Source organism: Lampetra fluviatilis, chromosome 5, assembly GCF_964198595.1.
Source record: "Lampetra fluviatilis chromosome 5, kcLamFluv1.1, whole genome shotgun sequence".
NCBI lineage: Eukaryota > Metazoa > Chordata > Hyperoartia > Petromyzontiformes > Petromyzontidae > Lampetra > Lampetra fluviatilis.
The window spans coordinates 15,262,960-15,278,420 of record NC_136279.1 but is presented as its reverse complement, the minus strand read 5'-3'; the positions used below and the strand labels follow the sequence as shown (position 1 = coordinate 15,278,420).

At 46.3% G+C, this 15,461-nt stretch overlaps 1 protein-coding gene across 1 annotated transcript; it reads left to right on the top strand.

The window, feature by feature from the left end:
• The first annotated feature begins 5,203 nt into the window (after positions 1–5,203).
• On the top strand, positions 5,204–11,474 carry LOC144932263 (uncharacterized). Its single transcript, XM_078856206.1, has 3 exons — positions 5,204–5,635; positions 8,947–9,150; positions 9,638–11,474. Exons 1-3 carry the CDS (start codon positions 5,509–5,511, stop codon positions 9,763–9,765), a joined length of 459 nt encoding a protein of 152 aa, XP_078712332.1. The 5' UTR covers positions 5,204–5,508; the 3' UTR covers positions 9,766–11,474.
• The last annotated feature ends 3,987 nt before the right edge of the window (positions 11,475–15,461 follow it).

Genomic DNA, 15,461 nt, shown 5'->3' with positions numbered 1-15,461 from the left:
AAAGTGCGCGAGGAACCATGGACAAGAAAGCCAGTCAGGTGGTGAGCCACTGCAAATTTCCCGACCAAACTCTGTCGTCCTGTAAAATCAAGTTGTTATCGGCCAGTCAATGTGTACATGAGGGATGAAAATAAAGCACCCGGAGAAAAGTTCGAGGAGGAAACATTCTATCCCGTACAGATGGAACAGGTGGAGTACACATTTTCTGTACCGCATACTGACAAGCCATGGTATGGTGTTCCCATGCCCAGGGGAAGAGAGTTTAGAGACATTTGCACGATCTACCAACCCTCACCTCCACAGTGCTGGTTACTGCAGACGTACATAGCCACCACTGCCCAAGATCTAGATTGGAATCTAATTTCTTTAGAACTGCTATTTGTATTTAAATGTTGTCCTTCCCCCGCAACTTCGATTTGCACGATTGACTACATACGGTGCGAAATAAGTTCAACAGGCATACAAGAGAGCCATTATTGTCAAGCTCCCAGAATAAGTTGAATCAGCTGCGTGTGTGACAATCGGAAGGGCATTTTCCTCTCTACGTCCCAGAAAGAGTGATTTTCGACTTCTGTCTTAACAGAATGAAGGATGCAATAAGGCAAAACAACTCTAAGAACAATCTGCGTTGAGAGCACAGAGGTTATGCGCAGATAAACTGTCTTCTTTGAAAATTATCGTTGAAAGTGGATTAGATTTCTAGGCGCCAATTGTCATCAGTATCGTTAAATACACCGTGGCATTTGACTACTTGCATTGAGAGCGGTGCTCATTGTGGTAAATGGTGATTACGGGGTGCCCGGTAAGCTAACCAAGCAGACCACGTGCTGTGAAGGAAGGGCATTTCCCAAAGCATCACCTATTATCTTGATTTGAAGATTTCGTGACTGCAGGAATCCATGCTCTTTGGGTTTTTCGGTAAAGTCACGTAGGTAGAAAAATAAAATAAAACAAAAAATAATATATCACTAATATATCACTTAGTTTTTGTTTTATTTTATTTTTCTACCTACGTGACTTTACCGAAAGAACCAAAGAGTATGGATCACCTATTATATGTATGTCCTGTATATAATTTCAAGGCAATGTTATTGACATATGTGCGGAGTTTTTTTTTACCATTATCCGACGTGTAATAAAGACTCGAGTTGTAGTTTGCAAATGGGTTCCGAAAATAAAAAGCATTTTCCAGTCACCACGAGTGTAAGGACCGTGTTGCCCACGAAGTTCTGTGCAGTCTGTGATGGTTGCTAGGTGGTGAAAAGCATAACTAGACAATACATCTTCACACATGTCCCTTCACGTAAAAACAAAGGCTTTATTTGACACAACGCATCGGCCCCACGGCCTTTTGGGAGTGCACAACTTGAGCAGCAATGATTCAGTACAAGCAAACTCTGTCCTGTTGTCCACACAGTATCTCACCAGCAGAGTTCGGTTTGCTCGAATCAATGATGGTGAACTACCAGATGGTACAGGCAGCAGTGACCCTATCTTTTAAGATATGGGTTCTAGTTAGACGCAACATTGTACAATACATAACTCAATCATGCGGGTCGTTGTGAAGATTATATCTATTATAAAAGCCCGGCGTTCGGGTTTTCCATTTGTCCATCAACTAAATTATAAGAGATTTTCAGAAGGCCTGCATCAAAAAGTGTCCCCCCCCAAAAAAAATGTTGAACCAACAGGTGGATAGATCCAACAGGTTACCACAAATTGTCGACCCCCGTCCCCCCAAAAATTTCACAACCCCCCCCCCCACTCCTAAAAAAGAAATTTCTTTCGTCGGAATATATGCCTACACATCCTATATGCAATAGTCAGTAGTAGTATCTGCAGATGTTGGGGGGGGGGTATCAGTTGGGGCGACAGGCGAGGCGCAAAGCGCTTCGAATCCCTCCGCAGGAGCATGCCATACGTCTCCTTCACATCTGTCTCTCCACGTACAATACATAAAACGTTAATCTTCTTGGTTCTTTCGGTAAAGTCACGTAGAAGGGAAGTAATACAATAATAAAAATAAAACATAATAAAATAATTCTCACGACGTTTCGGCCACAACGCAAGCAGCCGTCCTCAGGTGAAGACCAGGTCTGTCGGGGAGACATCTATCCATCAGACGCTGTCTCCCCGACAGACCTGGTCTTCACCTGAGGACAGCTGCTTGCGTTGTGGCCGAAACGTCGTGAGAATTATTTAATTATGTTTTATTTTTATTATAATTATTTTATTACTTGCCTTCTACGTGACTTTACCGAAAGAACCAAGAAGATGAATCCCTGCAGTCACGAAAGCTTTAAATCGAAAAATAAAACGTTGTTTGTGACTACCCATCGGCCCCGCGGCCTTCTGGAAGTGCATCAATTCAGCAGCAGAAGAACAACACGCACCCTGGACGGGTTTCGACGTCGGCCGAATCCACGCTGGTGAATGTGACGAATCTCAACGTGGAGTGCCCAAAACACGAAGAGCAGCAACAGGAGTGGGGTCGTAGCTACGAGGCCGGTGGACAACTCGGACAACCAGGCACTGGACCCATAGCAACCCACGGCAAGAAAATAACAAAACAAAAAACCCTCATCGTTACAATTTGTCAATCTCAAGACTTATTTCTGGATGGTCCCGTAAGTATTTCGCAGTCGGGTGCTAAATGTTGCTATACGTGTAATTCCCATTGAGTCATTTGTATTGCGTGGTTTTGTATTTTTTAAGCTCGAGGAAGAAGCCGGGAAAACTGGATGAAACTCATCCAGCAGTGGATCGCTCATGGCTGCTGCTGCTGATGGAGGAAAAAACGGGAGTTACCTCCCCCCCCCCTGGAGCAGATTGGCAGCGGTGAAGCACCACTGTTGGGCACGTGGTCCCGAGTGTCAACATAAAAGCCGAAACTTGGGGGGTGTAAAACTAAAACGTTACTTTCGTTCTTTAACGACTTCGGGCTCTGTCTCACCCAGTTTGTTTTATGACAGCTCGTGGGGTGGACCGGCGGGGCCCGCATCCCTTCCGAGCAGGGAGGGGGCCGCCAAGGCGGCGCCGCTGCGTGTGGGGGCCGAGCGAAGCTCCCGAATCAGCAGCAGCAGCGACAGCTCCCGGCTGAGCACAACGGGTGAAGCGGACGCGTCCTGACATGTATCCGGGGTACCCTTTAATAACTAACTAACTAACAAAACTACCGAAACTTGATTTTAGCAGGTAAGGCCCACTGAGCTGTATAACAGCATATTTCAGAATAAAAAAATGTTATACTGGAAGAATCTGATGAGCTATAAAGCTCCTTTTCGCGGATGTCTCTTACACATATATTTGGGCGTGGATCATTCACTCAGGAGCACCTATAGTAGGTAGATTATTGACTGTATTTTAGCTAAAACTAGAACAACATGTGTAACTTTACCAGGTACGGCCCACTGAGCTATGCAGCTCTTTTTCAGAAGCGACCTGCTAACAAATGACAGCTCAACGAAGTGGCTTATCACGTGGAAATGTATAGCAGCCAAACACTCTTAAAGCATACTTGGGTCATCGGGAATTTGCTTGGTTTTCATCTGCAGCTGGCTGCGAGGCGGAACGACGGTTCAAGCCGTCAGACAATTCCGAAATGCCGGCCAATGAATGGGACCCGATGCACGCATACGGCGGTGTACTGTGGCATTGTCCTCTTCCACGTGATGAGCGCCCCCACCGCGCGAGATCGACAACTCCACTGGCAGACGGTGCTGCTATTATCGTACTCGGGGCCGTCGGGCACGGGGTAGTCGTAGAATGCGGCGGGCAGGTTGGTCTTGATGAACACGAGGAGCTTCTCCTCCACAATCGTGGGCGCCAGTGAGTTCCTTAGCTTGGAATGGATGAAGCCCATCGTTGAGAAGTGCGGTTCTGCAATTAGAACCAATTAAACCGGATTTCCCCCAATCTCAGATGATCGGGTTTAATATAAAAATACAATTAAACCCGATTGTAAAAAACCCGACTGTGCCACCCTTGTTGGGAGGGCACCTCGCCTGCTGTTGGCGAGCGGCGTTCCGTGGCCACGTGTCGCGTTTCCCTCGCGCCAAGCAGCAGGAATGCGTTTTGAGAACAAGCGATGGAGATGAACTTCGGCTGGCGAGTGCTCACTACGGCTTGACGGCATTTCGCAAGTGTCTGATAGCTTGACCGCAGCGGGAGTGATGACGGTGGTGGGGATGACGATGATGATGACTCACGTCTCAGCTGCTGTATTCAGCGTTAAGAATGGCATCATTGTAATCCCATCCACGCACGAACAACGTGGCGGTGAGGAAGCTCGGGCGCCGATACTAACGCGATAAGTCATAAGCCCAGGCAGTCTTGGTCGTTCATCATCAGCCATGCTCAATCCACTGCTCGATGAAGGCTTTCCCCACGGTTCTGCGATGTAACGTTATCTCCCCCATCTCACGTGCTACATTCCTAACACGCGTGTACTGCTCTAGAGTGGAAGGAGCGGCTGCTATAAACTTCCACTTTGTCGAGCTTTCATTTGTGGCCAGGTCGTTTCTGAAAAAGAGCTGTGGAGCTCAGTGGGCCTTACCTGGTCAAGTCAAAAATGTTTTCGCTCGAATACAGTAGCATCGCCTGCCGACAAGAGGTACTCCTGAGGAGTGAATGATCCACGCGAAAATAAATGTGGAAGAGACATCTGTAAAAAATAAAAACTCGTTATAGCTCATCGGATTCCTCCAGTAAAGAGATTCTTATTCTGAAATACACTGCCCCTTCTTCGATGTCCGTGTCAGTAACCCCCCCATTGAACGCATGCAGCAGCTATGCCGACGCGAAACAAAGTCGGAGCCTTTTTAAGCAACGAAAGTAGTAAATATCACGCCGGAATGTGGGTTTTTTTTTGTGTGTGTCAATTATACTCGGTGAACTCAGCCGGCACAGAGTAGGGGATTTTGGTTTGACGTTAGTAAGCTGATATGCTGGAGAGATATTTTGTATATTTATTTTTTAACCGTGGTAAATAAACAGAAATACCCCCCTGCCCCTAGCACTAAACGCGCGTCTTTAATTGTGGGAATTTACGCGGCAGGGCGGGCGGGCGAGCGGGCGGGCGGGGGGCGAGGCGTGGCTTTGCCGTGGGGACGGAGACGCTCTTTGCGCGCCGTGGAAAATCCCGCGCCGCAGCTTCAAAAGGGCCCCGCTGCTCGCCACCGACAGCCAAACGCCGCGACAAATCCATCCGAGCAACTGCCCAATGCCACACAATACATCTCGGTCACACATGACAGGGCTGGGACTCGAGTGGGCCCGTCACGTTCCTCCGGCCACAACTCCGAGCGTCGCTGCATCGTTCTCGTAAATCAGCGACGAAGGAAGGAAGGAAGCAAGGAGCTGATCCAGACCGGGAGCCATCTCGTCTCACCGCTCACTGTGACCCCCCCCTCCTCCCCTAAACACTACCACCGTCCCATCCCCAACAAGGACTCGTCTCGTCGCGGGTCGTGACCCCCACCGCCACTCTCCCCACTCCAAGACGCCGAGATGAACTCGCGCTGCCCGGCTCACTTCTACTTTGACAAGCTGCTGCGCACGTGCCAGCACTGCCTGCTCATGTGCCACAAGACGCGACCCCCAGCCGAGTGCCGCGACACGTGCCGCGACCATGCCCGTGAGTCTCCACGCGCATCGATCACTTCGTCATCGGGCTGGAGCGGTGGCGCTCTGGTTAGGGCACCCGCGCTTTTTTGAAACCCAGCGAGACCGGAGTTCGATTCCACGACTAACGTCGGTGGCGAGTGATAGATCTTCATCGGTTCGGGGTCACCCGGGTCACCAGGGTAATCAGCGTGACCCCCTCCCCTGATGTTCACCAACCAGCGCAGTGGTCAAACAATACCCATGAGCGACGCGGCGTGGGGAGACTTTCATTCAGCAATGGATGTACAAGAGGGATGGGCGATTGACAAATTAATACAAATTGTATATACAGTATAGATAATAATGTCACAACAGACTTTCGTTGTTAAATTGATGGTGGATCACTCAGTGTGCCGAGCAGTGTCACGCGGTGCCGTGTACCACGTTCAACCATTCCAGCCCCAGGGCAGTCCACGTGATGTGCGGTGTGCGCGCGTGTGATGCAACACGCGTGGGTTTCGCCACCGATATTACGATTGGTAATTGGTTATTTTTGGTTTAGATCGCGTAATTACGAACCCAAATGGCACAGTACAACCCTCCTCCACCCCGATGCAACCAGCTAAACAAATAAAGTTCGTCACATGAACACAATTGATCGTTTTCAGCAAACCGGTGTGTTGAGAAAAAAAACTTTTCGTGAAATTTTACGATTTAGATGTTCATAGCAACATTTGACTCCAGTATTAAGATACCAATCGTCAGCTCAACCACCCCATTGTAACATGTTAGCTGTCGCGTTACATCAACATCAGCCATACAAAGAAGAACATTTTTGTCCACATGACAACTTAATTTGCTTGGCTGCGTCGGTTGGAGGAGGGTTGTACCACACCATGTCTTTCATACCTTTCGCAATTTAAGCAAATATCCGGCTTTGTAATGTGTGCGCGTGTGCGAAACCCGCACGTCCGTTCGTAATGATCTTATCAGTTATCCGTGATCAGGCGTGGGAGCTGGAAGGATGGATGGACATACCTGTGTGCGTGGCTTTGGGAGGATATCGTGCTGTGAATCAGCTTACTGCGATATGATTTCGAAACGTGAATTTACAGGAACTCCAGTGAACCCTGGTTAGTCATCCCTTACTTGTGTGCCTCATGGTGAGCCACGGGGATTTTTTGTTAAAAATAAAAAATACAGCACGACACATTGCTCAGCTATTATTGTACTTCCACATCTGAAGTATGTGCGCATTCACAGTGTTTGTTGGAACACATTAAAGCGTGGGATTTGTGAACATTTAATCAACTGCTCATTGACTGGAGTTTCATGGTAATACAAAGAGTATAAGGAATTGTTTAAATACTGTTGGGTAAACTCCATGACCTCTATACTGTATATGCGGTGAAGACGGGGCATTGCCCAAATGGTCACCGACTTTTTCTTTTGAAGGCCACAGTGTTACTGACGAATGTGTTTAGGTTTTTTTTATATTGACGGAGTGAGGTGGGCGCGGTGGCGCAGTGGTTAGCGCACTGCACTTCTGAACCCCGACTCGCTAAGTTTGATGGCATCAGTGACACATTGATATCTGAACTCCTCCTGGACACTCACTCTTCAACCCGCATTGGCCAGCGTGGTGGACCTCATTACACTCCCAACAACTCTATTACCACGGGATCTTAGGTTGTTTCGGTAAAGTAAAATAAAAAAAATAAATCACGACGTTTCGGAGGCAACAAAAGCTTCCGTCTTCAGGTGGAACCGTCACAGCACGATAGCTGTATCAAATCCCACGACAGCTGTATCAAGTGATACAGCTATCGTGCTGTGACGGTTCCACCTGAAGACGGAAGCTTGTGTTGCCTCCGAAACGTCGTGATTTTTATTTTATTTTTATTTTACTCTTATTAATTTAATTTTTTTACCTACGTGACTTTACCGAAAAAACCTAAGAATATAAATCCTTGCAGTCACGAAAGTTTCAAATCTAGAATTATATTACCACGGGATCATGGGCACTGACGACTGCTAGAGGTGACCTTGAGATTGAATGAGAGGTCTGGAAGTTCCATGATGTTGTGTGCCGTCTGGAGACTCAAGGGGGTGACATAGAAATAATAAATTAGCGGTTGTGCACAAGCACACTAAATAAAATACTCAACACATTCGTCAATAAACACTGGCCGGGAAATACACAATATACAATCGGCGATGTTTCAGGCAAATGGCCCTTATTCATAGCAGAGGTTACAGATAATGACCTCTTCTGAATCGACTTATGCCCAAAACGTGGCTCATTATAAAACAACATCTTTTCTAGGCCACCGAGTTATTGACGAATATGTTGAACTATTTGTCGCTGGGCATATTATGATCATTCTACGGAGGTTTTTTTTATTGTCTGGGTGATGGGCCCGTAGCTCCAGCAAGAGATTTAGGCGGGCGATAGGGCATGGTTCTAGATTTGAAGCTTTCGTGGCTGCAAGGATTCATACTCTTAGGGGTTTTTTCGGTAAAGTCACGTAGGTAAAAAAGAATGACTTTACCGAAAAAACCTAAGGATAGGGCATGGGTTCACGGGAGACACCGGGACGGTGCAGGTGGACGAATGACATCATGGCTCGCTCGTACCTTGGCGACACACACGTCCACCATACCGGTGCTGCCCCGGTTGAAATGGTGACGTGGTTTATATTGGTCTGACGTAGACTTGGGGATAAAGAGTGTGCCTTAAGCCATTGGTGTTGTTAGTTCAACGTGTGAGGTCTTGAGGATAGACCTTAGCGTGTGTGGTGATAGTCAAACCATTTAACATCTTTGTCACTCAGTCGTTGAGGCACTTCTCCAAGAGCTCAAGAACATGGTCAAAGTGACAGGAGGGGGATGTGGGAAATAACTCTCATCATGTTGTGAATCCTTGACTTTGTCACACTAGCAAAACAGGAACATGGGCCAACGTTCTCGCGTAGAGCTGGCACGATCAGTTAATTAGGCCAATTCATCAACAAACACTTGTAATCCAGCTATTCTTCTGTGGTCGATTATACTTGGGCCCCTTTCAAAAATGGTAGTCGTCTCCAAACATTACTGCGTCCCAAAGGCAGGAAACCCCCGACAAGCCACGCCCAGCACGAGGCGGACGATAGCGATGATGTCACGAGCCCCACTCGTTATCTCCCGTCCCGCAGCGCACGTAGGAACGGAGGTGACACTTATTTACAACATTGCCCATGCTATTCGATGTGTCTGGCGATCGAACCGGTTGTCGGGTAAAGGCTCTGCCCCAGCTCTATTCCTACATGCCGCCGTTAAACATTTTGTTTCCCCTCTCCGCAGCGACACCAGCCACAGTGATGGCCGAGTCTACGACCAAAATTCAGGCGTCCGACCTGGAGCACATGCTGTACATCGTGTTGGCCATCAGCATCAGCCTTACCATATTCGTCGTCCTCATGTTCCTCATCTACCGGAGGGTCAGCAGGCGGGAGAGCCTCAGTCAACCTCCACTTGGCGTTGAAATGCAATGTATGAAAAGTGCAGGTAATGCTCTGCTTCAATCGCGTTTGAATCGAGAAGAGGTTGCGATGTCCTGGCTCTAAAACCGGGCAGATGCATCACACTCGTTGACGTCCAGCGTGCTCATCATAGCAGCTCACACCGACTCTTCACCGATCGGTTTCTCCATGGCTCTCTGTGATTAAAGAGAATTACGTAAAAATGCAAATCAGAAAAAAGGCATTCATATCTTATTTATCTTTTGCACAACCTCTCATCTGAACAAATGCATGCACGCGTTATAAGCGACTCTTCCTTGAGCCGAATATTTACAAACGGGCAACATTGAGGAGTTGTTATATCAAAACGTGTTCTTCTCTTTGTGCTGAAAATTGTTAACATTTGTTACAACTTATTTTTATTGCGTGTTGTCATTGCAAAATTGTAATGTTGCTTACAGTTGTAATCTCTTTTGGTATGTTAAAATATGTATACACACGTAACAATACATTGACTTTCTGTTTTGTTTCAGTGGTGCATTTCAATCCAACAAGCAAGAGCACGTTCGGAGCGGGATACAGCCAGGTCACGACCACCACCGAGCCCGTCAGTGAAACGGGGCATCCGGACACTTCGCAAATGGTCACAAACTACACTTGATTCCTTATGGTGGTATAAGTTACTCACCAATAATATTTCACAGTGAAATTAGCCGATTGAAGAGAGCCTCATTCAAGAGGTAGCCCATTATTATTATTATTATGATGAGCTTTTTATTTTTTGCTGATGCGAATTTCCCATCTACGCGAATTCGCTTTTGATTCTGCCGGTCCGCACTGACCGGGGGTCTCTCCTCCGCTATCGAGTGACCTCGTTTCGTCCGGGGGTCGAGCAAACGACTGTGCCGTCGCGTGATCCCCCATTCCAGAACAAAGCCTCAAGCTGCCCCAGTGCGGGAGTTGTAGCCTTGAACGAAAACGTCGCTTGCACCTGGCCGATGTTATTGTTGCACTTCACACGAACAAAGCTTCCCCTGTGAACCTGGGGACGCTGGAAAAGAACAAAACTGTGACAATTTGGAAATGCACAAAAAAATACAAACCAGGGGGATTTAACCAGAAGTAGAAAAGGTGATTTTAAAAAAATTCCTAACAACAATTCGCCAGACCCATCGCACGAAACATTTCAAGCTTGTCAACGGGTCACGCTTAACAGGCAGAACGAGAGCCAGCCTTCACCCTACCGTGAGGTGAGCAACGATAAATCCGTAAACTTACATTCTGATCATATTTTCTCCGAGTATGATACAACTTTTCACAAAGATGGGCAATGGGTCCTCGCCTGCTTTGAAATGACAGCAGCCAAGAATATTTGTGCCAGGGGAATGGAACGGAGACCTGCAGCACGAAGTGACAAGATACATTGCGTCAGGATCCCTAAGCTTGACGTCGCCGAATTGTCAGGTTGGAACTGAAGATGTGGACTTCCATACGCAGGGCTTCATGCAAGATATCTCACGTATTTTATTTTTGAATAAGTATTTCTGATATAACATATTGCACAGTGTATTGTTTGTTTATCATCATCATCATCATCCGCCATAATCGTAGCACACCGCTGGATGAAAGCCTCCACGAGCCATCGCCATCTCTCACGAATCCTGCGATGGAACGATTCACCGAGCGAGCACCTGCACACGAGTCGATGTCCTCGCTCTGTCTCCTGAACCAGGCCCACTACAGGTTCAGCAGACGTCACTCGCCACTGATATTAGCCGTGAGCTGGGAATCAAACCCATATGCATCATCAGGCTCATACGCACAGTGCACTAACCACTGTGCCACGGCTCTCCTGCCTTTAATGTGATTTTTATTTTATTTTAAAATAATACTTTGAAAGACATATGTACATTGCTGTGGTTTGTGGGTACTGCACATACTCGGAGGTGCAACGCTGGTGTCAGCGATACGCTATCAATCCTTCGTTAAAGTCACTGACGCAAGTGGCACTATTACACTCTTGGTACGTACACATTCATAACCCTGTGTGCACACTTGGCCCGACGTTTTGTTCGATGAGGCTGAGAGTTTCCCGTTAAACAAAAAAAAAACAGAATACGTACGAAAGTTCAATTGCACTCGTTTTAGAAGTAGCGACAACTTCCATACTTTTATCGTGCAATCGTTATCGGTGTAAAGACGATGCCTACCATCTCCGATGCGCTCTGTGGGACCGGCACTGCCACAGCGCCTGCTCGGAGGTTATCGTAGCCAATGGGTGCCATCTAACTGCAGTTGGCTGTGTGCACTAAACGTAGCGCGGACTTGCTACGCTATTTTATTTTTAAACTATATATTGTACATATATTCTTTAACTTGATAATGTACAGTTTTCTCGTGTTTACTTCTCAAGGTGAATAAATTTATTTTTTCCTATTTGGTGCATTGATATTGTTCTCGTCTATCTACAAATTATGAAAGAACTATAAAGAGACACTGGCAGCGGCTAGGACACGCGCCAGACACACGATCATTAGCGGTGAACAGAGAAGTGAAAGGTCCACAAAGTAGCATGGAGATATGCATACTTTGAACTGCGTTGAGAGAGAGAAAGAGGAACACATGAATGAGAGAACATACACAGGTTGAGGGATATCATCTCAGTTATAAAGAGAAAAGCTGCACACGCCACGGCCAGGAGGGACGATGATCAAGAATTAAAAACGCAGCAGCTGCCAATGAGTTATACGCGCCTGAGAGAACGTCCACCGTGTGGAGATGGGAGCGATGAGATTAGTTCACGTGCAGTTGCTGGGAAAACCTTTGCATTGCAGAATCGTGAGACGTGGCAGAGGCATGGGGAGGCCGTCATCAGCGGTGCATTGATCACGGCTGATGACGCTGCTGCTGACTTTGACAGCATTTTGAACTGCGTGGTTGAAACGCTGGCAGCATATTCCATACATCCAGAAGATTTTTCGAACCAAAAAAAGCTGAAGAGATCTCATTCGATAGCGCACAACATTTAGTAGCTTTCGAAACAATTGCAGCCGAGATGTTGCTGGGGATCGCCTGGGGCTATTTCTGCCTCTGACCTCGAGACGACGCCAACGTCACAGCGGCGGCCACGTGCAGGGTTATGAGAGGGACAAGAGACTCTTCCGATACATACAAATCTTCACACCACCGAGTGTGATTGCGTGTAGAGCACCGTAGTTGTATCAACCAACTTCACACTGCTGTCCTATCTTCTTCTTTCGCACGGCTGATGTCGATGCAGAGCAACCACTACGATTTCACATTCAGGCGGTCAAGCCAGATAACCGTAGACATTTTGACTTTAAACTTTCGTGACTGCGGGAATTCATAATTTTTGGTTCTTTCGGTAAAGTCACTGTGGCAGGAGCAGCGAATTGTACAATTATTCAAATCATTGATGGCACCCTGGTAAATTCAATGTAGAGGGTGGCCAAAAAGTCAGGGCACATGGGGTTATTATATTTATTTTGACTTAAAGCTTTCGTGACTGCAGGAATTCAGATTATTTTCGTCTTAAGGTAAAGTCACGTAGATAGGTTCAAAGAAAATAACAATAAATAACAAAAAACTACGACGTTTCGATCGCAGCACAAGCGTTTGTCATCAGGAGGGGGGTTTAGCTGCTAAAGGCAAACTGTTTATAAAGGTTTGAAATGGGCGTAGCCCAAATTTCAGCAGACAATGTTAATGTAGGGGGTGGGCAACAACCACGATAGTGGTTGGTTTTCCACCAATCAAAGGGCTGCCAGGTAAAAATTAGCATGATAATGTAAGATCGTTGAGCGGCCTCCACGGCGAGCGCCCTGAGGTGGCAATGTTAATGTGAGAGATTAGCGTGTTAATGGGAGATCGCAAAGCAAAAACCCTTAGCTCGGTGAGCGAGATGGCTGTGTTAGGGTGAGAAATCTAACCTGTTAACGTAAAATCAGAGAGCCGAAAATAACAACTAACATCGGAAAGTGGTAGGATGGGAACATCACAGCCAGTTATGACTTAAATTGGTTGATAACGTCCTTCCAATGATTGCTCAGTTTATACCCATGTTTCATGAACAAATCTTTGTTAATAGCCAGTGGGTTTGCAAAGTACCTTCGTCTTAGAGAAGTCAATTTCGTGAGAGCCCATCGCATTAAAACAATGATCAGCCACGGGTGAGGTATTGGTCCTACCGTGTTTCAGATCTGACTCGTGTTCACGAACACGGTCCGAGACATGTCGCTTAGTTTCCCCAATGTAACTACTGCCGCAGGCACAGCTTAGTTTGCAGACGCCGGGGTATTGCATGTCAGGGATCACATCTTTCACAGATGGGATCAGATTAATAATTTGATGTACTGTGATAAAATCGAACCTGGATCTTGTGTTTGCTCATGATTTGGGAAGTATTTTTAGTGACCCCTGCTATGTAATGGCAAGGTGATGCTTTTGATTGGGTCCTCAAATGTTTTTTTCCCAACGATTGGGGTGATAGCTTTACGGATTGTGTAGTCTGAATATCCATTCATCTTGAGGGCTTGGTGTACGTGTTCTAGTTCACTGGCTAGGTGATGATGGTCTGAAATACATCGAGCTTTATGGTGTAGAATTTTGATGAGGGAATTCTTCTTGGATGGATGGTGGTGGGAGTCAGGTTTTAGGTAGGCATCCGTATGGGTGGCTTTCCTGTAGACAGAGTGTCCCATTGAGTCTTCTGGTCTCCTTTCGATGAAAACATCCAAAAATGGTAGCTTGCCATCCTTCCACCTCCATAGTGAATTTGATGGCTGGGTGTATGGAATTGATGTGGTTGAAGAATTGGTTCAGAGCTGGTTGGCCATCTGGCCAGATGATGAACGTGTCATCTACGTACCTCTTCCACAAAGACGGACGTAGAGTGGATGCCTGGATGGCATCTGTCTTAAAATTTTCCATGAAAATATTGGCTACAACCAGAGATAAGGGAGAACCCATTCGTTGTTGGACCAAATCTTCAATGATTGCAATGGTGTCAGGCACAGCAACTTTGGTAAACAAAGAAACTACATCAAAACTAACGAGCAAATCACCTGAAGATAGAGAGATGTCCTTAATTAACGATACCAAGTGAGCTGAGTTAACTACAGATGAGGTGGTCTTACCAGTGAATGATTGTAAGGTCTCAGACAGAAATCGGGCCACTTTGTAGGTGGGTGAGTCAATGGTGAAGACGATAGGACGAAGGGGTGTACCTTCTTTATGGATTTTTGGTAAGCCGTACAATCTGGGTGGTCTCGCAGCAGAGGGTTTTAAGAAAACCCGCTTGGTTGGTTCGATTAAAGATGTCGAATTGCGGAATTGGTGATGATCTTGTTGGTTTTCGTAACGAGGTTGTTGGTGGGATCTCTTTGAATGTTTGTATAGCTACCATCATTAAGTAGGTCCTGAAGTTTGTTATTGTATGTGGTTTTGTCCATGATGACTCTGGCATTGCCCTTGTCGGCTGAGGAGGACTATGTCATCTCTCTTTTTTAATTGAGAAAGCTCAAAGCGCTCATCCTTACTGATGTTGCTAATAGGTGTCTAAGCGTTTTTGAGGATTGCAGCAATTTCCGATCTTCCCACGTCTGCAGTAATGTGTCCTAAACCCTTAAGAGCTACGTCAACCTGGGCAATGATATCATCAACTGGGATGTGTTTAGGGGTGACTATCTACGTGACTTTACCGAAATACCCACAGAATATATATTTATTTGATTAACTCGCATAGGGTTATATAATTTATTTTAATACGTTCAAACCGACTACCATTATCAATGCATGCTTTAATTCTCTTTTGAAATGAATGTATGGACTTTTATTCAGATTACAGTTGTAACCTTCGAAAATTCATCAATTATTTCATCTCAATTCATTCAGGGTTCTTGGGTCGAGATTTGTAAACGTCATCTAAAAAGGAAGAGTAAAAAGAGATATGGATGAATGACAAGAGATAAAATACACAGTTCAAAGGTTTTCAAGCCATCGTTAAAACAAATACAACAACCCTACGGGTCGTCACTTTTGGGCCACACTGTATATCAAAGCGAAACTTTTTTTAAATCTCATTCTTCTTCTTCTTTAAATTAACGTTCACATTTCAATGTCGTACTACATTTCGGACTTGCGTGTACTTTTAACGTATTCGTTCACGCCAACCCGATCGATCGTGGAGGTGTGTACACCCTTCGCAGCAAATGTCCGTGTCTGCAGGTGGGGAAGTAGCCGCGCGTTTTTAGTGGTCGCTATAAATAGCGCTGAGCCCACTTACGTTGGGGCCTTCTGGGATTTCCCAGAACCGTCCACCCCCCCCCCGCCCTCTGT

Coding starts and splice junctions, on each gene's coding strand:
- LOC144932263 (XM_078856206.1), top strand. CDS start 5,509: ATGAACTCGCGCTGCCCGGCTCACTTCTACTTTGACAAGCTGCTGCGC. Junction 5,636..8,946: donor CACGTGCCGCGACCATGCCC/GTGAGTCTCCAC, acceptor CCCTCTCCGCAG/CGACACCAGCCACAGTGATG. Junction 9,151..9,637: donor GCAATGTATGAAAAGTGCAG/GTAATGCTCTGC, acceptor GTTTTGTTTCAG/TGGTGCATTTCAATCCAACA.